This window comes from Ambystoma mexicanum, chromosome 6q (genome assembly GCF_040938575.1).
Source record: "Ambystoma mexicanum isolate Mex_15411 chromosome 6q, UKY_AmexF1_1, whole genome shotgun sequence".
In the NCBI taxonomy this organism is placed as follows: Eukaryota; Metazoa; Chordata; class Amphibia; order Caudata; family Ambystomatidae; genus Ambystoma; species Ambystoma mexicanum.
In genome coordinates this window covers 1180845292-1180867483 of record NC_090937.1, presented here as the reverse complement: position 1 = coordinate 1180867483, position 22192 = coordinate 1180845292, and the positions used below count along the sequence as shown (strand labels likewise).

The window sequence follows — 22192 nt, the reverse complement described above, 5'->3', positions numbered from 1 at the left end:
AATCGGCAAAGGGAGAGAGATGAGGGAGAAAAAAAAAGCGGCAAAGAGCGAGGATGTAAAGGGCTGCAGTGGGGAGTGTCCCTCACCTGCACAAAGGACAGAGCAGCAGGACCCACTTATACGGGCCTGCTGCAGAACAAACGGTGTCATTGCCAAGAAACCAGCGAGGACAGTAAGCCTCCACAGAGGTGAGCCAATCACAGGGGAAGAGGTGTGGTAAGGGAGGCGTAGGAGGAAAAGGGCAGCAGAAAGGGAGAGAGAAAATCGATAAAGAGAGAGAAAAGGGAAAAAAGCGGCAAGAAGGCATAGAGAACAATTTAGCTCCTGGATAGGACCTAGAGGAGCCTGGTTAGCTTGTCACCAACAGCTACCAGGAGCTACCTTTTGGCTCAACCAGGCCATTTGATAATGAACAAACAAACCTAGGTGACATTAAATCTGCATTTGGGATACCATTCAAACACATCTGCATGGCATTTAAAGCATAAGTGGTCATAATTGACAGAATTATATCTTCGCATCTTATGTGGAAGTTAGATGTGCAGAGCTCTAAGTACTAGCTCCCTATTCCACAGTGGTAGCTCCTGGTCATTAGTTAATGCTGGATACCCAGGAACTGCGTTTGACTCCTGCCTAGCCATATTTAATTTCGATCCCTGAATTTTGAAAAATGGAAGTGAGAGAGAAACCCTGAACTGATGCTTAACATTAAGCATAGCACTGTCACAGCTGAGCCCATTTTGGGCCAGCAGTGAGAAGAACATACAGATTATCTACAACTATCGCTACCATTCCAATTTAGAACAGGAAGCCTGGCCCTGACCCATTAGGCCACGCCCACACATTCTAGGTCACGCCTTCTTGCCAGAAGCCCCCACCCCCTTCGCTTTCCCATCCCACTTAAAGCACTGAATACACCATGCAATCTAGGAGTACAGAAGGGGCTTCATGCCAGCTCCCCGTCCCTCAGAGGAGCAGGAAAATGTTACAGAAAGGGGAAAGTGCGGAGTAAGCATTCTCTCCGCCGCTGGAAGCGAGGCTCTTGGAAAAGCGGCTCATTCCTGCGTGCGTGCGGTTGCACCTCCTGCCAACAGTGTTTGTGGAAGCCGAAAGGGTCACTCACAGACCTTGGCGCCAGGTTGCTATGGCGTTGGCTATTTGCAGTGCGTGTCAGAGAATCTTTTAAACAAAAGCTCCACCCTTCAGCGAGATGTTTTCTGCGCTAAATCGTAGGTGGTTCAAAAAGAAAGGAATCTGTTCCTGGTGGCTGGGGAGCTCTCGCGTAACTCTGTTCTTTCGGCCGCGTGCATGGCTGATCTTTTTCAGTGACTTGTTGCAGGCTTATTATTTTCCATAACCTACCCACCATCATCCCTCTATAATGATGTTGCCATGGCTGACACGAAGTTCTCAGGACACTTATCTGAAAATGTCTAGTCTCTTTAGTTGCAGAGAGTTGAATATCGGGATCACACCATTTGGCTCTGAACTTGGAATTCGAACCAAAGGGCTCGGGTTCCGGTTCCACGGGTGACCTTTTATCACGCGGCCACATCTCTGCTCTGCCGATTGTCAGAGGAGCTGCTTCGCTGCCTCTGTCCTGTTTTTAGTCTGCCTGGCCCGTGTGGTCAAGATTCAACAAATGAAGACGCGGGGGCCTCTGCTACAAGCTCCTGCTGCTGGACAATGACAACTAAAGGCCCGCGATAACTGCGACTATCCTCAGCCGGGAAGAGCAGGGGCTAAGCTAATGGCGGGACTCGGGGCTGGCTATAGCCTTTTGCTTGTAGCCACTGAGCATCTATCCGGGGCTACAACCAAAAGACCAGGGGCTATAGCCCCCTCAGACCCCCCCCGCCACTCCCCCAGCAACGCCTCTGGTGGAAGGGCTTTTAGCAGCTCTATTTGTGAATTCACAAATGGTATTCACATTATGTATGTTGCCAAGATACTTTTCGAACATTGACTACATACGAGTTACTGTCACACCCGCTATTCTGGGTTGTGTGTCAGTCTGAAAGTTGTAAACCGTAAAGTACTTTGTGCAGATGCAAATTGTGCCATGTGAAGTAATAAACCAGTGCTGGCTTTAGGCTAACATGTTGCATTGTGGTACATGGAGTCCTGCATTTATTAGGTTATAGGAATGCAAAATGGCTGTGCTCCAAATGAGGGAACTTGGAGGACATGATTTGAGAGCACTGCTTTAGCATATCTACCTGTCTTCGCGCCTCCTTACCACTACTGAATATTCTAGCATACTCCTTCTTTGCCTCTCTGACAGTCACGACGCGCTCTAATGCCGTAATCCATGGCAAGGGGCGGCATGCACATGCAAGATAACATCACATATCTTTAAGAAGCAGCAGTCTACATGAAGTGGTGATGTTAGGTGAGAGCATCGGATAGTAGTTGTTACTGCATCGTCTCTAGAATGTTCGCCTGCTTCTGTTCCTGTGCATGCATCTCACTCGTGTGGTAGAAGAGAAGACGGGCACATATGTGTTGAGATCCTGGCAGGGCCACCTCTTTCATCTTCATGCAGTGGTTCATCGAGTACTATGGCATGTGCTCTTTAAAACATGGTGAAGCTATTGGCTCTCACTGTGACGCAGTGAAGTGTACTTCTCAAGTCTCCCGGAAAATGGGACTGTTAAAGTGATTCACGTTGCATTGGGCGAATCTGCATGCGCAAACATTGCACACCCCATTTAGCAACTTAATGTTTCAGGACATCAAAGGAAACAACGGCTCCAATACACTTTGGTTAGTGTTAAACATGCACACATGGTTGGCTTTTTGTGTGGCATTTCAAATCCTGTGTTACATTACTCACAACAACGTGCTGCTTGCGCTTGTCAGTAGGTGCCATTACACACAAGTGTCTTTTGTTGTGTGTCTTAAAAGTCCAGTAGTAAACTATTTTTTGAATTAACATGCGGTTGCTTTCCAGTACAATAAAAGGGGCATTTGATAGGACATCTGCTTTAACCTTTCACTAGTACCTTATAGGCTGCTGTATGCTTTAGAAGCGCACAGTAGGCAACACGATTTGGACTGGCCCGTGGCACCATGCCGAAGAAAATGCCCCCATAAAATAACTATATCTCCTTTAGTTGCCAGAATGCCAGCCGAAGGATCCCGTCCCAACCTACAGAGACACCTGGGAGACCCCTGTAGTGCGAGAATGTTCATTAGAATCTGCTCACAGGCCTCTTTGGGCGCCGCGTTGTTTTTAAGCACCTTCTGCCACTGTACCGCGGCCTCGTTCTGCCAGTGTTTTAACACTGCACGCTCATACATTATTACATGAGGGCCTTTGAATACCTGGTCGGTATTTGTTTTATTATTTCTTGCTACTCTGCTTTATTTAAGAAACGTCTGCGCTTCGTTTTACGAGGGACGCCGTCTGAAGCTGGCTGGCCGGGACAGGCGCAGGTCTGTAATCTGGGAGTCGGTATTGTTTTTGCTTTTTCATGCTGGTAGAGTTCACCCAGAGGTGAGGAAATGTTTGCGTGTTGACGAACAATACACGGCGTTCCTGCCTAGCCAGTGTGGTCAAACCGCACCGCATGTTTGTTGAAATAAGGCTTAAGCCTCTTGTATGTAATGCACCTGTGAAGAACTTTCAGAGCGCGCCTTTGATTGCTCGATACGAGTCAAACTCTAAAAAAACAGTGTATGTTCCCTTCACAATCATGAAATGGTGGCGCTCATGCCAAAATGATTACATGAAAGTTGTCATAACTAAATTAAACGTTTCCGTTTCACCCCGGTGTCCATCAGCAATGGTATAGTCCAAAAGACAAAACTCCATTTCAAAGACCTTAAAATAGCTCAGTGGGCGAAGTTCCTCCACAGAGACCTAAAAGTCACAATTTCACAGTGCACCAATGAACACATATTTTGCTGTTTCTGAGGTTCCCAAAATGTATTACCTTTACAATGGGTAATAAGAACATCTGTTAGGGCCTGGAAGTACCTACCTATGTAACAGCACTCTGATGCCCACGGGCTGTTGTGTGCTATAAAAATAAAAAATTCTAGTCCTTATTGGCCTCCTCTAAACCAATAAGAATGCTTCAAATGCAGTTAATAATCACTGTTATTGACTGCATTTTGACCTTGTCCACATCTGTGCACCCGCCATTGCATGCACTAATTAATATGCACATAATACGGTTTTTAGGTTGGGAGGGACATGGGGTTGTTTGAGATTACGATCCCTATGGCAGTGTAGGAATGGGCCGACGCTGCAAGGGCTCAGGTTTGAGGAACGATGTTTTTGAATCCTCACTGTCGGTCTGTTCTTTATGCTTTTCTTATTTGTTGTTTGCTCTTTACTTTATTATTTATTGAGATTTGCGGGGCTGTTTTTCAAATCTCGGTCTGTTGCGTGTGCTCGGGGCTGGAGTGGTAGAGTACATGAGGTTCTAGTATTTGCGATGGTACCTGGGGATGCGGGCTGATCCGGGAAGCCCAAGAGTGATAACACTCCATGTTAGAGGTCTCAATTCTCCCATCAAGTTCTCCTCCAGGGGGATGAGAAAAAAGCTATTTAGTAGATATTTCCCTGTACAATATTTTGCAACAAGTGGGACAAAGAGAAAAGGGGTGGCTATACTGGTAGCGAGAGGAATCCCATTTCAAAAATTGGCAATTTTGAGGGACCCAGAGGGGAGAATCCTGATGGTTAAGGGCTCCTTATGGAACCATACTTGCACACTGGTCTCTCTTCATACACTGAATGATAATCCGGATATATTTTTCACTGACTTGACCCCTAAATTAATGCAGTTTTGCAAGGGGGGGATTTATCCTAGGGAGAGGCAGACTTTAATTGTGTTTATGATCCGCTCCTGGATAAGACCCTCACCTCATCAAGGACAGATAATTCTTAGCATCCGTTTGCCTTCGTAAGAGTCCCATGGGTGACATGGGTGACATGGGGAGGATTGGAGGGCCCGATCCTGCTGGAGGAGGTGGAGCAAGTCATTAAATCATTCCCGTGGGAGGGGAAGTGCCTGGGACCTGACTGGTTCTCTAACTTATTCTTCAAAACATTTCAGTCAATTGGCACATCACCTGACTTATCTGTTTAAAATGTTTGGGGACAAGGGCTCAATTACGCCCCCAATGGCAGAATTTTACACAATCTTCATATTAAATCTGGAGAAATTCTCTTGAGCATTGTGCAGCTTACTGCCCCATATCACTCCTTAATGGAGACGCTAAGATTTATTCAAAAATCCCAGTCGATGAGTTTTGCCAGATTTGGTCAATGCAGACCAATACGGCTTGATCGTGGGTCGGATTACTCATGATAACACTCAAAAGGTGGTGGATGTGATAGAAATGGGTTCACGGATTGGGTTGTGAATTTGCGGTGCTAGCTTTAGACGTGCATAAGGCACTTGACAGTATAAAATGGGAGTATTTGGCTCACACGCTATTAGCCTTTCGACAGGGCCTGAGGTTCCTACAGGTGATAATGGCTAATTTTTGGAGCCCATGTACTAGACTGAGGATCAATGGTCTGCGGTTGGACCCTATTCCACTACATCGGGGCACTAGCCAGGGATGTCCTCTCTCGCCCTTGATCTTTACGTTGGCCATGGAGCCCCTCGCTCAGTATATACACCTAGGCGACACAGTTACAGGGATTACGATCCGGGATAAAGTTCATAAACTGGCAATATATGCTGATGATGTTTCTGGAAGGACTAGAGTCCTCAGTCCCCACCCTGATCGCAACGCTTACACGCTTTGAGGTCCTCTCAGACTTCAAGATTAATATGGCTAAATCCATGACGTTAAATACTTTAGTTCTTCTGGATAAGTGACATATGCCCTTTTTAAATGGGCAGAATCGTCAGTGGAATATCTTGGGGGTGCGGATTACACGTACATACAGAGAGCTATACCAACATGATATCCCAGCATTATGGACTAACGCTATGGGATTGCTGGAGGTTTGGAACCTCCAGGAGACCTCATGGTTAGGGAGAATGGCAGGGGTTAAAATAGCACTGGTCGGGAAACTCCTATACGTGTTCCAAGCCCCACCAATACCGATAGCACCCAATGTGGTGAGGCAAATGCAAGGGGCAATATTTTAATACATCTTGTCCAAAAAACAACCCGGAGTCCCACAGAAGGTCTTACAGAGAGCAACCGGACAGGGGGTTCTGCCGCCCCGGACATATATCGCTACCTCCTAGCGTCGCAAATTTCCCACATATTAGATTGTTTGGGTTGGCAGGAATCCAAGAATTGGAACAAGACTAATCTGAATTATTGGCATCAGTGGGGTCTGATAGTGAAACCGTTTTGCATTGTTATAAACTCCTGGACCTAGAAGATAACACCACGATTGATCCCTATATGGCGAAATGGGTGTCGGACTTAGGGATCTTGATCCCAACAGAGACTTGGGAAAGAATATACAGGCGTGTGCAGAGGAGCTCTAGCTGTACGACGATATGGGAACCTTCATATAAGGTGTGCCATAAATGGTATATGACACCATATAGACTACATAAGATATTTCCAGAAAACCCCATAGCGCTGCTGGAGAGGGTTCGGGGAGGTGGGCAACAGGGGCCACATGTGGTGGCAGTGCCCAGTAATTCAGACCAACTGGAAGGAAATCCTAGCGAGGATCAGGGACATCACTGGCATCTTAACTCCCATGGGACCCCCTAGTGATAGTTTTGGGCAGTGTGGACGGGGATGAAGCTTCCCCACTGTGGCGGCATTGGGCAGCTTTGACAACCCGGCTGCTGAATACCGCCCATTTGACGATGGTACCATTTTTGAAAGACTTCTGCGGGTCCCCCGTTGCCGTGCTAGTGGATAGAGATATGGGAAACATTGGCCATGAAGAAGATTTCAGCAATCTTGTCTGACAATATCTGGAAACTTGGGCAACTTCCATTGCATTTGTTAGAGATAAGGACCATGTGTATCATCAGTGTCAGTTTCTTCGGAATATTTCCCCTCCTTGAGAGGTGTGAACAATCATTTCCTTAACGGGATGGGGGGAGTTTTGGGTAAAGTTAAAGAGGAGGTGGAGCCGCGGACTGTCAGCATGGTGAGGCCGGTATATCACGTGCTGGATCTCTCCACACTGACACATAGACCCGAAGCTTGCTTTGTAGGGGTTATTATTTAGATATTTTGTTATTGGGAATCGTGTTTACATTCTGGTAATGTTAATGCTATGTTTGCCTAATTTTCTGCTCTAATTGTCATGTATATGCGAAAATGAAAATAAAAATAAAGCTTGATTTAAAAAAAAAAAAGAATAGGCTGTCATCCTTTCTAATAATAATTTGGCGCTGCTTCTTACCCACGGTGTGTGGTGCTCATTTATCGACCTCAGAAGGATGACAGGCTGAGTTTGGCCCTGCTGGGATTCGAACCTGCGTAAACTGGCTCTGCACGGATGTCAAAGCGAGGGCTCTACTCACTGTGCCACTTGACCGGCCAATTCTATATCATAATTTGCTTTTTAAACGTCATTTGGAGAAAAAATAAACACAAACTTTGCAAAACAAGCAGTATGTTGTCCAAACCGCGGCTTAAGTCATCGCACACTTGTTTTCCAGTACCTTGCATAAGTTATGCACATCTGTGCACAATCCTCTCCAATTGAAAAAATACTTGGCATTAGCTGGAAGGAACGCAGTATCTCCCTGATTGGTGGGACAGGATTTCCCCCAGCCCCATTGATGTTCGCAGGAAATTGCAGATGCATAAAGTACTTAATAGAAAGCAATCCCTCCCCACCCCCCGTCAGTTCCCCATGGTGACAAAATGAAAGGCTTGCCTAAAAAAAGCTTCCTCAACACCAAAATCCAAACCTGTGCATAACAAGGTAGGGAGGCAAGGTCACTGCAAGCCAGGATGGTGCAGTCCTTTCAATGTTTGATGTGTGTGAGATGACAGCTATAGCAAATACCACGATGGGCTTTTTTTGAGGCTAATACATTTCCCTGCAGCAAACTAGTTTTGAAGTGAAGTGGGATCGCCCGGGGACCGTGACCACATCAAGCCTTAAATAGAAAAGCTCCTGTTAAAAAAAAATAAATAAAAAAAATACATAAGGATCTCCATGAACACAGAGCTGGACTTCGGGCTGGATTTTCCTGGATCTGGGATCAGGCAAAAATGTCTCACCTAATCTCGGATATGAAAAATCGTTTTGCTGCCGTCACTTGGTTAACTGGTTTAGTATGTTCAGAAGCCAGGGTTTCAACCCCAATTGTTAGGAACAGGAGAAAGGCAGTTAAACCCAAAACCACAAAGTCTGATCAGGATGCCAGTGAAATCTCTTGTTAGGATTGTACTCTGCATGACATATTTAAATACAGCTTCTTGGGTTTAACATGTTCGCTCTTTGTAGACTCTGCCAGCAGCATTATAGGAAACGTATCTATTGGGTTATACAGCCAATGATATTATAGGAAACGCTCCTCTCTGGGGTTATCACCTTTATGGCAGTGCCTGACGAATGCCGTTCTAGTGCCTACACAAAAGCCAAAACTGGTGGCTTTGTCGGTGCTTGTTAGTAATGCCTTCTTAAGCAGAGCGTTCCACTCTTTACCGTGAAGCTCTCCATCTAAAATTGGATCTTACCCAGAGTGCTACTGTCTGTTTTGCATAATGTACACATCTCGCGAAGCATCAGTGGGTTTTGGTTTTATAAACGTGTTGTGTTTGCCCTCAAGAAATAGTCATGCGTCCTCCAAACTAGCTTCAGTGCCCCTAAATCCTAGACAACCATGCTTTCCACGAATCCTAGATAGAAAACGGATTCGCTATTAAGTGAAAATGCCCTTTAGTCACTGACTGTATATAAGGCTCTTATGAGAGGCCGCTTTTTTAAACGGAACACACCAAGGGGTAAATAACATTTTCTACGAAGCTCTAAGCTGAAAATTGTGAAAGTAAAAATGATCCTACTTCAATATTTAATTAAAAACATAAAATGTTTCAAACCAAAAGGAAACCCTTTTGCCCAGGTGCAGTGTGGCTAAGAGCAGGTAAAAGGGCAGATGAACGTTGAGAGTGTTTCGAAGTGCGGGGTGTTCCCACCATTCTGAAAGTATAGCTTCACAGATGGCCGCAATAGCTACATGAACAATGAAGGGGCGCCGACTTGTACTGGGTGGGTACGAACAATGTACCCCCATTTTACGAAAAAATAATAAACCAAAAAAACATGAAATGCTCAACTAATACTTAAATTTGGAGAGCATTTCCCTTTTTTGGTAAAATGTAGTTATTTTTTTTATTGCATCTTTATTTTTACTGTTTAAATTGCGTACACTGCACAATTGTTTGTGCCCCTACATTTTCAGTTTTGCTTACTCCTGCGACACTGCCAAAAAGCCTTTTCAAACATGACTCGTACCATAGGGGAGGGAGCCAGTGTCTTGCGCCAGCCTCACGGGCTCGCAGGGAGCCCACTCTGAACCCCGCAGCACCTGCCTTAAGCCCTCGGCTAGAAGCCCGCCTCAGTGGGTCCTTCTCTAGGAAAACCTAGCCTCCCACCGCACAGCCAGCAGAATGACTGCGAGATTGTTCCGCCGCTGCACGGTTTAATAGCTTGGTGCGGTGCCAGGCAGGGGAGGGGACCGCCCCAGTCTGCGAGGTTTATAGCCCAGGGCTGCCCGGGTCTTGGCCACAGTCTGCTTCGGAGGAGGTGTGGCCTAGCGCGCCAGGTTCATGTTAGCGCAGCCATTGACTCAGAGCCGGCTCGGGCACGCTCGCCTGCCCCGAGCTTCTCCCCTTCTCTCTCTCTCTCTCTCTCTCTCTCCTGTGCTCGGTCCTCCCACACCCTCCGCGTTTAGCAAAGAAACCGTGGGAGGCGGAACTCGTGCCTCCAGGGACCCTTGATCCCAAAGAGCCTGCCAGGAGAAGAGCATCACGCAAAAGCCTTTCCTGTTTACTAAGAAAATCAAAGCGTGTGTTTTCTCCGGAAACCTTTAACATTGTTTTGGAAGCCATCTCCTTAGATTTACTGCGGCTGCGACTGGTGTTGCTACCCTCTGCATCTTGCCTGGCTATAACCTCCTTGCTGTTCTTTCCTGTATAAAGCCGCCCGTCCTTCCACCCAAGCTAACCAAACCACCTCCCACCACAATGCAATCGCTTTCCCCTTCACCCCGAACCCCACCCATTGCTTCCTACATAGCATCATAATGATTTATTTATATAGCGCCTTAAGCCAAAGCGCTATACAGAGAACATATTTACATACATTTATCTTCCAAGCGAATTTGGCACACACTGCAGTGCATTCCTGTGTGAAAATATGAATGGGGCAACATAAAAGTAAATTTGCCCCACCCACACAAAGTGTCTGAATGTAGCTCCTCCCCTGCCGTGCAAAGCGTTAGTTGGGCTTTTGTTGCACCCCTGGTTGGACGTATGCGTAAACATTGAGGAGGCGAATACATTTTTATGGCTGGCTAGGAGGTTGCAACTTGAACATTTTCGCCTGCATATGTTTATTTAAAATCTCTAAATAGAGAGAGTGTGTAGGTCTTCATGTGTGGGTTTTATTTCCCCAAGTTAAAATATGTCTGTTTATTCATTGCATTTCTTTTATGTATCACTTTCATGCCCCTTCATGGCCACGTCAGAACACTTTTATTGAACGTTGGAATTGTGAGTCCACATGGCAGAGGTAGGAGAGGTCTTGGACAGAGTTGGCAGTCGGGGGAAGTACGTTTCCACTGTAAAGAAAGTGCCCCTGTGTGACGGTTGTTGCACTTTCTCCTTCCCTCTCCACCTCCCCTACTAATGTCTCCTCTGCCTCCTTTGACTGGCTGCCTGGTTCCTTCAGATTCTTGCAGGACACTAGGCCCTCCTCGGCTAGTCGACCCCTGCACTTGGTCTCCGATGACGCCCTGCCCCTCCTTAATCTGCACTTGCTCTTCTGGGCACCCTGCGCTAGGCTGGATGGGTTTGCACCCCTTTAAGCACTCCAGCCTGGCCCTTGCACTTATCACGTGGACCTTCTTTCCCCTGCACTCTCTGCAATCCCCTGGCACTTGTCTACGTGGCCTCCCCTTGGCTCTCGCATAACCTCATGGGCCCTTCCGCCCTGACTGGCACTTCCCCCTCCCCCGCACTTCATGTTACACTTCCACAATCTGAATGACACATGGCCTAGTAGGACAGTTTTTGTTTTTCTTCAATCTGTCTTCCCCCCCCCCCTCTTGTCTTGTTGCACCTTGAAGTTCCTTTTCCTATATAGGCGCATTATAAATATCGAATAAATATTCAGCATGGGATAATTGATGAGGAGGGGTGGAGGATATGTGCCTAGTTTCGGGGGTCACGATAGTCCAGCCTGGACATGGGTTGATCCCTTATCAAGTGCAATCATTTGATGCAGCTTTTGGTTCCAGTAATCATTTGAAGGGTTGCTTCTTTTGAAGATCGGATACCTGGGCACCTGCCTCAAGTTTGAGTTCAGGACATTCCAGAGCCAGGTTCCAGTTTTGCAAGGGAGCTGCTCCGGTGTTTTTGCGGCCTAATCTCCTGTTGGGTGGCTTGTTTGCCCGTTAGTCGATTGGTGGTTATTTGGGAATATTTAGTGCGGATAATTTGTGCTGTCAGTGTCGGCATATGCTGTTGCCCCAGAAGGCCTTTTGTAATGTGCAGACGGTAGTGCTGGTAGCTAGTGGAGATCTTGCATGGCAGATTTAGGGTATTCTCAATGCTTTTCGCTGAAGTCCATTCTGGCCTCCAGAATTGGCAAATGTTGCACTCTCTCAATTAGCTTGTTAAGAGAAGTCTGTGTAGATTGCATTGCAGGAATCTAGGCGCTGTATGACCAGCTCTGGTATTACTTTTTTTCAGTGATATTGTGTCAGCATAAATTTTGCTTGGGTTGAACTTTAATGGTGGACTTACCAAAGCAGTTGAAGGGTCCACACACAGTGGTTGGTTTGCAGGGGTGGTGGGATCTTTCAAAGAACATGCAATGGATAGTTACTACCCTGAAATAATGCGTTGACGTTGGGAGTGAAAGTAAGGTCTTGTTGAAGATGTAGGACCATGTTCTTTACTGGTTGTGTTGCATCAGTCCTCAGGCTTGCAGCATACAGGAATCGGATACCTTTGCACTTAGTGCTGCCCAGTGACAGATCTAGCTGATTTGGCACTGAGTGTTGACTGATCTTTCAGGTGTTCACAGTGTTTTCATACTTGGAATGTTTTGGAACAAAACAGTCAACATTCCTGCATGAAAATGCCTACAAGCGCTATGTAATATGGGGCCTTCTAATCGTTGAGTTGGTTCAGATTGGGAGGATTTCTTTCTTCTGTATTTGTCTATTTCACTGGAGTGTCATAGTGTGTTGCTCCATTAATGGGATCCTTCCTTAAGGGGGGTGCAGATGTCTTGAGCTATTGTCCATTTAGTACTTACTTCACATCTTTGTTTTTTGAGACTTTTCTGAATGAAAGATGATAATCAAAATCACTGTCATGGAAGTGCTATGCGTATTTTGGAGTCGAGAAATCTTTTTCTTGAAATCACTTTGAAGGTGTTTCATGAGACACAGGAAGTGAAAAATCCCACCTTGCAAAGAAGTGTCTGTAATACAATACTGCACCCGGAAGTATAGTTCCAGTCCAGGGGATTTCCCTACAATACACGAGGCAGCACGGTTCATTGGTGATGGATACCCTCCATCTGCGAGTCGGGATAGTAGCCTATAGCCAATCCTTTGTGTATTCACACTCCTTGGGGATAGGATTTAAAGCAGTAGAAGGTCATCAACATGTCCATATCCCCATGCTGCCTAACAGACATGTCGAATTTATTTCCCTTACCAGCTGGCCCTTCTCGTAGTTCTCAGTGGCTTTGCTGCCTTCAGTCACGTCATTACATTGCTCTTTACAATTTTTGTTCTATCTCTGCAGCACTATACCCACCCCTACATGCACAGCTGTCTCTGTCCACCCCACACATCCAGCATGAAAATACATCACCAACTATCACCCCCACCAGCACCTTCTCCCCTGCTTCACCTCTGCCAGAAATCTAATCTCCACACTCCATCACCAGCCCATGTCCTTGCGTACCATCAGCCCCCCCTATCTGCTACTTCCTCCCCAGAATCCATCACTATGCCGTGCCTCCCTAAACAGAACATTTTAAATTCTCTGCTAAAACAGTAACTAAGCAATGGCACAACTTGACTGGGAGTCATTATTTTGCATGGGGCCCTACATGTTCCTGGAAAAGTGAAGTTGGGAACCCACTCTGGTCTCCCTCACTGGCTGCAATTTCACCTTACAAAAACAAAGGCTCCTTCTGTGTGTCCGGCTTCTTTCACGCCAGCGCAAGCGGTGCATCCTAATTTGATCCAGGGCACAACTTCTTCCCCCCACCCTGACATTAACAAATCTCAAGTTCGCTCCCAGAAACTGAAGAGTGAAGTGGCCTCCTTGCTCCTGGCTACAGTGGCCTTGTCTGTAAAATGGTTTCTGAATCCCAGGGCTCTGACTGCTCTACAGAAGTAGGTCCTCCCCTAGGAGCTCTGATGAGTTGCAATAGATGATCCAACTGAGCCAAAATAATGAGCTATGAAACGCCACTAGCATGACACTGAAGTGTACTCTTGGAGAGATGGTAGGGGGTATGGTGGGGGTATAGAAATACAAGAACTTGCATGTATCCACGCCCTATCAGTAGAAAAAAATAATAACCCCTTCACCAATTCAGAACCATTAAAATGTGTCTACAAAGGCAGCAGTTCAGAGTCCTAGAAATAGGACTTAAAATGCCTGCATCCATGGGCGCTGAACCACCTAAATGGGAGATGCATGAAAAACTCTAGATGCATTGAAATAACCGAGAAAACAGTGTGAAATGAGAGAGTGAACGAGTGAGACCATTTTTAGATGTTTCTAAAGGATGTCTGCTCCCAGGGCTCCACAGTAGGATTTGATGTTGGAGTATTTACTACTTATTTTGGTGAGTTGAAAGGAAAATTATGTTTTGGGAGTAAAAATGTAGTTTGCTTCCCAGACAAGTAAAATTATATTGTAATGTTAAAGATTACCCATTTTTCTTGCAATCCTAACATTCTATGTAGCTAGTTATTCCTATAAATTAAAAAAATTGTTTTTATTGCATAGGCCACCTTCACTTCAGGCAGCATTCTGCAGCAGCATATGTCCTCTTTGTGGAAGGTGCCACACATGCCATTGGTCTGAACACATCAAACCAGCAGTGCAAGTGGCAGACACATGCACACCTGTTGCTGTTTATTTTTCTTTCTTGGGCCTATTCGTCTGATTTATGGGGGTAAAATGGGTAGGTGAGCAACGTACCTTGAGCCATGTATTCTCAGTATCGTTTTGTCCAATTGGTCTCCCGTCAAAGTTTCAAAAACAGTTTTTAAATACAATAATTTCGAAACAAAAGGATTGAAAAAAAAAATGTTCGAATGCATTTATTTTAATGTAAATGTTTTGGGGTATTTTTGGTTCTTATAGTAACATTTGTGGGTTTTCCCAAAAAAACAGGGGTTTGGGCGGGCACCCCCCCCCAAAAAAAAAAACATGCATACTAAAAAAAAAAAACGATCCTTTTGTGTCAAAACTTTTGTATTTCGACACTATGACTGTCGAACAATTGACTATAAACCGTCGCAATTCACTAGTTTAGAGAGCAGGGAAGCAAGTATACCGAATATTCTGGCATGCTGAATATATTTGGGTGATGGATGGTCTTTAAGATGGGTGCCATGTGGCGCCTTGATTCTGCTCACCCGGTCATAGGCTGTGCTTTATAAATGCATTTTTACTACTACTTATGTTATTCTCTTTCATAGTAGCATCTACATATTGAAAAATACCTACTCACTACGAGTGATCTGAGGGAATAGTGCGCTTGTGACATAAAATGCATGTCTGTGTCTGGGAGGATAGAGGGATATTCTCAGACATTTAATGATTATCGTTACCTCAAGCCTGTACCCCTCCAGTCTTTCAAATGTGGAAACCTGCTCCATGTCGTTACTCTAAACTCTTGTTCTGCTGTCAAACACTCCCCTGAGATCTGTCGCCTCATCGAAGAACTCGACCTATGTGTCCTTGCTCTCACCTGTGGGCTACAAGATCCTCTCTGAACCCAGAACCAACCGACATGGAGGTGGAGAAGCCCTGATCTTTCCAGAGTTAGTCCCGTCCTCTGTCATCTCTAAGCATGCCTACTACTCCTTTTAATGCCTGGTCTGCAGGCTCTCTCTCTCTCTTGGCCTCTCTCTAACTGTGGCCACCATCTACAGGCCACTTGGCCAGGTCGCCCTCATCCTCTCTGAATGGGCCAACCTCTCCTCTTCTCTCCTTGCCTCTACTTCTCAACTTCTCAACTTCTCCTCCTCCGAGACCTGAACATCCACCTCGATACTTCTAATCCCTCCTCTTGGCTTTTCTGCAACCTGTGCAACACTCTCCTTTTCCATTCTGCCCTCTGGCCCGACACATTCTGCCGGACATACTTTGGATGTTTTCATCACCTCAGATAACCCCTTCTCTAACCCTCTCACGACTCCTCTCTTGGACTGACAACTTTCTACTCTCCTCATCTGAAACTCTCTATCCATCAGGCAACGCCCTCCCTCCCCCCAGCACCGCCACCTACCTTGTCTGACATTCGGCCCATGAAGTGTGTGTCAGTGGATGCATTTGCATCTACTTTCTCTGCTCCTCCTACTCCTGTGGCTGACTCACACCCTGACATAGCCCTTTCTAATCTGCATCTTTCTATTTCCAACACCCAGGACACCCTTGCCCCTGTCATGAGAATCCGGCTGAATCTTACCTCCAAGTGCAACTCTTGGTATGATTCCGACCTCGCCGTCCTGAAACGCAAGTGCAGGATGGATAAGAGGAAGTGGAGGTCTTCAGGCGCATCCAATGACAAACTGGCCTGCTGCCTGCTTCATCTCTCCAACCCTGAAATCTCTCCACTGGTTCCCGATGGCTGCAAGGATCAAGTTAAAGACCCTTTGCATTGTCCGCAAGGCTTTCTGGGGCCGGGGCCCGCACTACATCCAACGCTGTCTTCCAAAATATCTTCCTTCTCGAGCCCTTTGCTCAGCTACCTCCAACTCTCTAAGAGTTAGACGCTTCTCCAGACAAAGAGTGGGGGGGTAGATCTTTCTCCTCAGCAGGTACCTCCCTCTGAAATGGCCTCCCTGCCCCCCTCAAACTTGAGCCGGACCACCTGAACTTCTGGAAGCAGCTCAAAACTTTTGTCTTCTCCTCTGCTTTCTCTCTCTCTCTCCCTCCCCTGCTGATCTACATGATCTACCTGTCTGCTGTACTGACTGATTGCTTGGCTACCCTCAGAGTCTCACTGGGTACCAGACTCTTTCTTTATCAGTCACCCTTGCACTGCCTCTGGGACTACCACTTACGTAGGGGCTGTAACTGTAACCCAGAGTCCCTTGTTCTCCTTGCACTGCCCAGAGCCGCGCTACCCTGGCTGCACTTGCTCAGAGCATTGCTGCCCAGTTTGCCCTGCTCCCTTGCACTTCCCCCCTCCCTTTCCCCTTGCATTTCTCGTTCTCTCACTTGCACAATCTGAATGACACAAGGCCTAGTAAGATTGTTTGTCTTGTCCTCCCTCTGTCTTCCCTCTCTTGTCTTGTCCTGCCTAGAAACACTTGTGGACAGGTGCGTTATAAATCATATATCCTATCATGAGCTAGTCCGGAACCAATACAATGAATCCAGCAATGCAGAGATGGGGCGCTGTTGGTACCGCTTATGGTGGTGCTTGTCCATGGCTGTCTCCTTGGTTCTATGTTCTTTCATCGACAGTCATTTTTACGACTGTCTTTCTAACGAGTACACAATTACGAAAAAGCTAATTGATTTTGGATTTTTCTTTTTTGGGGCGGCTTCCCCCTCCCTTAGCTACCCCTCCTGCACCTATTTTTGTTACTATTTCCGACCCCCAACCCCTTATTTGCCCTTTTCCACCCACCCACCCCAAAAACGTTTGATGAGCTTTTTCGTAATTCTATACTTGTAAAAAATGACTGCCGATGAAAGGACGGTATACCATCTTCTTTTGGTAAAGAATTTTTTGGTTTGAAAGACGTGGCTGTGGAAGCAGGTGTTGCACACCACACTGTGACTTTTCATTGACTCAGACAGGTGTTCCTACCAGGTGTCTGTGGGAGGAGAAGGGAGATGTTAATAGGATAATCAATGGTGACACAATTAGAGAGTTATTATGCGACTGTAAGTTTCCTGCCCTTTTGAGGGATGCTTACTAGCACTGTCTCGTTTTAGAAAAGATTGCAGATAATTTATTAAGATCTCTTTATCAAGCGCCTTGGTCCAAGTCCTCCCAGCCGTGAAGACCCGTTGGGCTACAGATAGTCAAGAAATATATAATAAATAAGTATAAAACAATGGATTGCTCGGGATGTGTGGAATGTCTGGGTATAATGGTATGTAAGATGCATATTCTATTGCTATGTTGACCCTTAATTGGTAATATAAACTGCCTATGTTCTTAAAGAGGAGTCTCCTTTGAAAATAGTTTTGAATAGCAGCTGTACTGTTGGCATAAGTAATCAATTAGTCGTGTGTGTTCTTTAGGTCCATATCTGTTTTTAAAATTAAGTGAGCCATGCACAAGATGTCAACATGTTCTATTCCTCGATGTCCTACATTTTATGGGGAAAATGTACTCCTTTGTAATGCAAAGCACTCGGGCTTTTGCATGGGTAACTTAAGAAGGATGTGTTGTGCAAAGGCATAGATTGTTCTCACGTAGTATCCAATATTTTTAGCCAGTGAGCTCCACCACTACCATTTTGCTATTAATCCTTCTTCTGCTGGGGTAATGTGCGGGCGCAGGGCAGGCTGGGGGACTCCACAGCTGTTCTATCAGTGTTATGATTGCTTCTTTACATATACCATAACCTTTTGCTATTAATCCTTCTTCTGCTGTGGTAATGTGAGGGAGTGGGGAAGGCTGGGGGACTCCACAACTGTTCTTTCTGTGTCGCAATTGCTTCTTTACATGCACCGTAACCTTTTGCTATGAATCCTCCTGCTGGGCTAATGTGGGGGAGCGGGGCGGGGTGGGTGCTCCACAACTGTTCTATCAATGTTGTCATTGCTTCTTTACATGCACCGTAACCTTTTGCTATGAATCCTCCTGCTGGGCTAATGTGGGGGAGCGGGGCGGGGTGGGTGCTCCACAACTGTTCTATCAATGTTGTCATTGCTTCTTTACATGCACCGTAACCTTTTGCTATGAATCCTCCTGCTGGGCTAATGTGGGGGAGCGGGGCGGGGTGGGTGCTCCACAACTGTTCTATCAATGTTGTCATTGCTTCTTTACATGCACCGTAACCTTTTGCTATGAATCCTCCTGCTGGGCTAATGTGGGGGAGCGGGGCGGGGTGGGTGCTCCACAACTGTTCTATCAATGTTGTCATTGCTTCTTTACATGCACCGTAACCTTTTGCTATGAATCCTCCTGCTGGGCTAATGTGGGGGAGCGGGGCGGGGTGGGTGCTCCACAACTGTTCTATCAATGTTGTCATTGCTTCTTTACATGCACCATAACCTTTGTGCCGCAAATGCTTGTTTATGTTTTTCATTTACCAATGTTGCTTCCCTCCCACAGTCCTACCATCACAGCTACATGGACCAGCTGAAAGCAAACCAGTACAGCGTCATTTACCCTACTCCGACCAGCATGTTACACAGTAACTATTATCAGCTCCCAGATGTACTGCCCGGAGGAATGCAGATGGAGCCCGTCGATCTTACTGTCAACAAGCAAAGTTCTCCCCGTTCATCTGGAGGCTCGCCGTCCCCGCTGAAATATCAATTGGTGAACAGAAGGGACTCTCCGGTATCGACTCTGTGCTCGCCAAGCCCGCCAATGAAAAAACACACACCCTCGCCACCTGCTGTGCACCCGTTCCCCATGCCCATGGCACTGAATCCCATGCTGGCGTCTCTGTCGCGGTTCCGAAACCCCGGGGTTCTTCCCCTTCTACAGCCGGTGATGGTGCAGTCCGTGCCTTTTATGTATTCACCCCACCTTCAGCAGTCAATCATGTTGCCCACCCTCCTTCCGGAAGAGTTGGAAAGTATGAATAGCAATAAAGGTGAGATTCTTTGTTCATTTACTCAAAAGCTAACATGTGTGAATTCAGTGGTGTGGTGCCTGTAGCTAAAAGACTTCCTTCTAGCTTGATAACATCCTTCAAAAAGTAAATTATATGTATGTTACGTCTGTCATTGATTTGGTTCCTGCTGCTGAATAGATCTTAAATTTGACACTGATCTGACATACTAGACACTGATCTGACATACTAGTATCAAACCTGGGAATCTTATTGTACCACCTTTCGTTGGTTTACACATTCATTATCAGTTGGAAGGTTTTATCAGTATAGGACAGGGATCTGGAAACTTTGGCTCTGCAGATGTTAGGGACTACAACTCACATCAGCTCTAGGCAGCTTGGTTAATGATGGGTAATCATGGGAGTCGTAGTCCACACCAACAAGAGAGCCGCAAGTTGCAAACCCCTGGTATAACAGAATCGAGCTCTTTTGGTGTATGACAAGAATATAGACTCTAGGTTCATCCGTGTTTACTGTGGATAATTCTTCCCTTTCCCCAGGTCCTTTACTAGACGTCTATGAGAAAGCGTCTATGATGAAAACAATTAAAGTGGAGCCAGGACATGAACCGCACACGAACGACCATTACCCCGAACAAATGTCGCCAAGAATGAGCCCGTCTCACAAACTGATGCTGCATGAGTAAGAATAATACAACTTGCGTGTCTCAAAAATATAAAACATGATCATATGCATTTTCGACGAGTTTAATTTGTATTGGTAAACATTTGTATAGTTTGCTGTAGTTTGTGTAGAAACTTTTTTTTTAATGCTACATTCAAAAACAAATCCTAGTATTCAGCTCAGTTAGTGTTGGTGATACTTAAAAGGTCGAACCTTATCGAGAGACATTGTTTAATGCAATTTGACCCCACAGCTTCAGCCCTGGCAAGTGAATATTTCTGGTTTAGTGGGGGTACAAAAAGGCCTTCTATTGACTTACAAGGAATGAATGTACATGTTGATTTACACATGCCCCTCCCGCCCCCCACCTTGCTCAGACAGTGGATGTGCGTGTCAGCCAGATGCTAATTGGAAGATACAGAGTTCTTGATGGATGCTTTCGAACACCTTAAAAAAACAAAAACCTGACAACCTAATTCCACCCTACCCCTACTTTCCTTGGCTTGCCACTCTCCACATCCACCAAGGGAGAAGCCTGCATGTTTGTGATGCCGACCTAGCAATTACTCCCAAATCAGATAGATTATGAAACCCTGTTTTTTCCATCTCAAATCACACAAAATAAGCCTCCTATTCATACCAATTAAGCACCATGCTGCAGTAATATTATTTCTAGTCCATGCACACTACAATGCCAAGCTTCCGAAATATCAAATCAAAAGGTTACAAAAAGCACTAAATAATCTTCCCATTCACGCCGACTGAGAACCGTGCTGTTGTAATACATCCCCTAAATCAATGCACACATAGATTACACCAATGCACAGTTTCCCCAGCTTCTGGACTATCAAATCAAAAAGTTGCAGAAAGTCCAGATGCATCCTTCCCTCTGAGTTCTGAACCCCGAAATCACTGATCAACAACCGCCTTATGGAGAGAAATACACTAACTACTGGATTTCATTCAAACTATTGGGCCTGTCATTTAAATGCTGCTGTGGCGCCACTCCCAAAATACTTTGAAACCAAGATTCAGCAATATCATTCCAGCAAAGACCTATGCTCTGTTGAGCAGCTTCCGCTTAAGATGGGCAGAACAGTTGGAAGATTCTGTATTGCCACCATCTGACCTTCACATCAGGGCTGGACTGGCCTATAGGGAACTTTGCCAGTGGCCTCTGCAGCCTGGGCCTCTTTTGTGTGTTAACCTATTTTATTTGCCAATTTTCCCATAGGAAAAGGGTTGGGCTTGCTGGAAATGTGTAACATGGAGCCACTTTGATAATTATTTCCAGGGCCTCTTTTGGTTCCCAGTCCACCCACGCTCCACATTCACCATGTTTGCTACAATCTGGAAAATTACACAGACCTGTTGGTTCGATGGATGTATTTAATTATTTATACACTATTTTATAAAGCACCTTTATACATTTAAGTAAAATGGCAATGAAAATATAAGAAAAATGAAAAAACATGAACCATAGAATAACTTCAGTGACAATAAAATAGAATCGAAACTTAGGAAACCGCATTGTGTTGGAAAGCACTGTGCAAAAGATAAACCTGTGAATGTTTCTTGAACTTATTTAAATTGGAACAGGAACGGATCTCCAAAGGAAGAGTGTTCTATAACTTGGGAGCCAAGAGTAAGAGCGAGGAAAAATTAGCAGACTCACACAGCCCTAAAGGGTGCATCAGCCACTTTTACTCCCTGAAAATAGGCAAAAGAAAAATAGAAAAATATGGAGTAAAAATACCCCCAATAAAAAATAGGCAACAGGCACTGTTGCTTTCACCCACACAGTTCTATGAGTATTTTCGGACCAGTAGTAACTGTAGTGCTAGAGGAAGACACTATAAATATTCCTGCCTGATTTAAAGGTGTAAACATGTACAAGCGTGCAATAAGAGACCAACACCACCACCAGGACGGGAAGATCTAGGGGGGATGATAAAAATAAAATTTAGATGACCTAAGAACCCCGGGCTAGCTTTATCAGCTGTGCCAATTGAGTGTGCCATGGACAGCCATCTCTGCGCTTTTATTACCACAACCTAAAACCCTTTATGCTTTGTTATTTTATGTTATGTTAAAGGTTCTTATGCCGTGCACTGTTGCCTCCTGTGTGGTTTTTTGGCACTCTGGCAGATCTGAAAGCAAGGTGGGAGTGGGACAGGTTAGTAGGACTGAGCGGGAGAAAAGAGCAAGAGAGCTGAGAGGTGCTGTTGGCAGCTTCAGTTCAGTTGACACCGTTCACTGAGCGTATGTGTTGTTTTCGGGTGGTAGCCGCCATGTGCTGTTGGACCAGGCTATGAGTGGTTTATTTCGGTGTTGTGGTGTAGTGACGTGCATGCGGTTTGTTGTGCTGT

General features: G+C 45.6%; 1 protein-coding gene across 2 annotated transcripts in view; it reads left to right on the top strand.

Moving 5' to 3' along the window:
* KLF3 (KLF transcription factor 3) overlaps positions 1-22192 on the top strand; it is a 115801-nt gene that overhangs the window by 73386 nt on the left and 20223 nt on the right. For both annotated transcript variants that reach the window (XM_069631810.1, XM_069631811.1), the window contains exons 4-5: positions 18689-19178; positions 19700-19841. In XM_069631810.1, coding sequence (XP_069487911.1) covers positions 18689-19178; positions 19700-19841 — 632 coding nt within the window. The remainder of the gene's footprint in view (positions 1-18688; positions 19179-19699; positions 19842-22192) is intronic.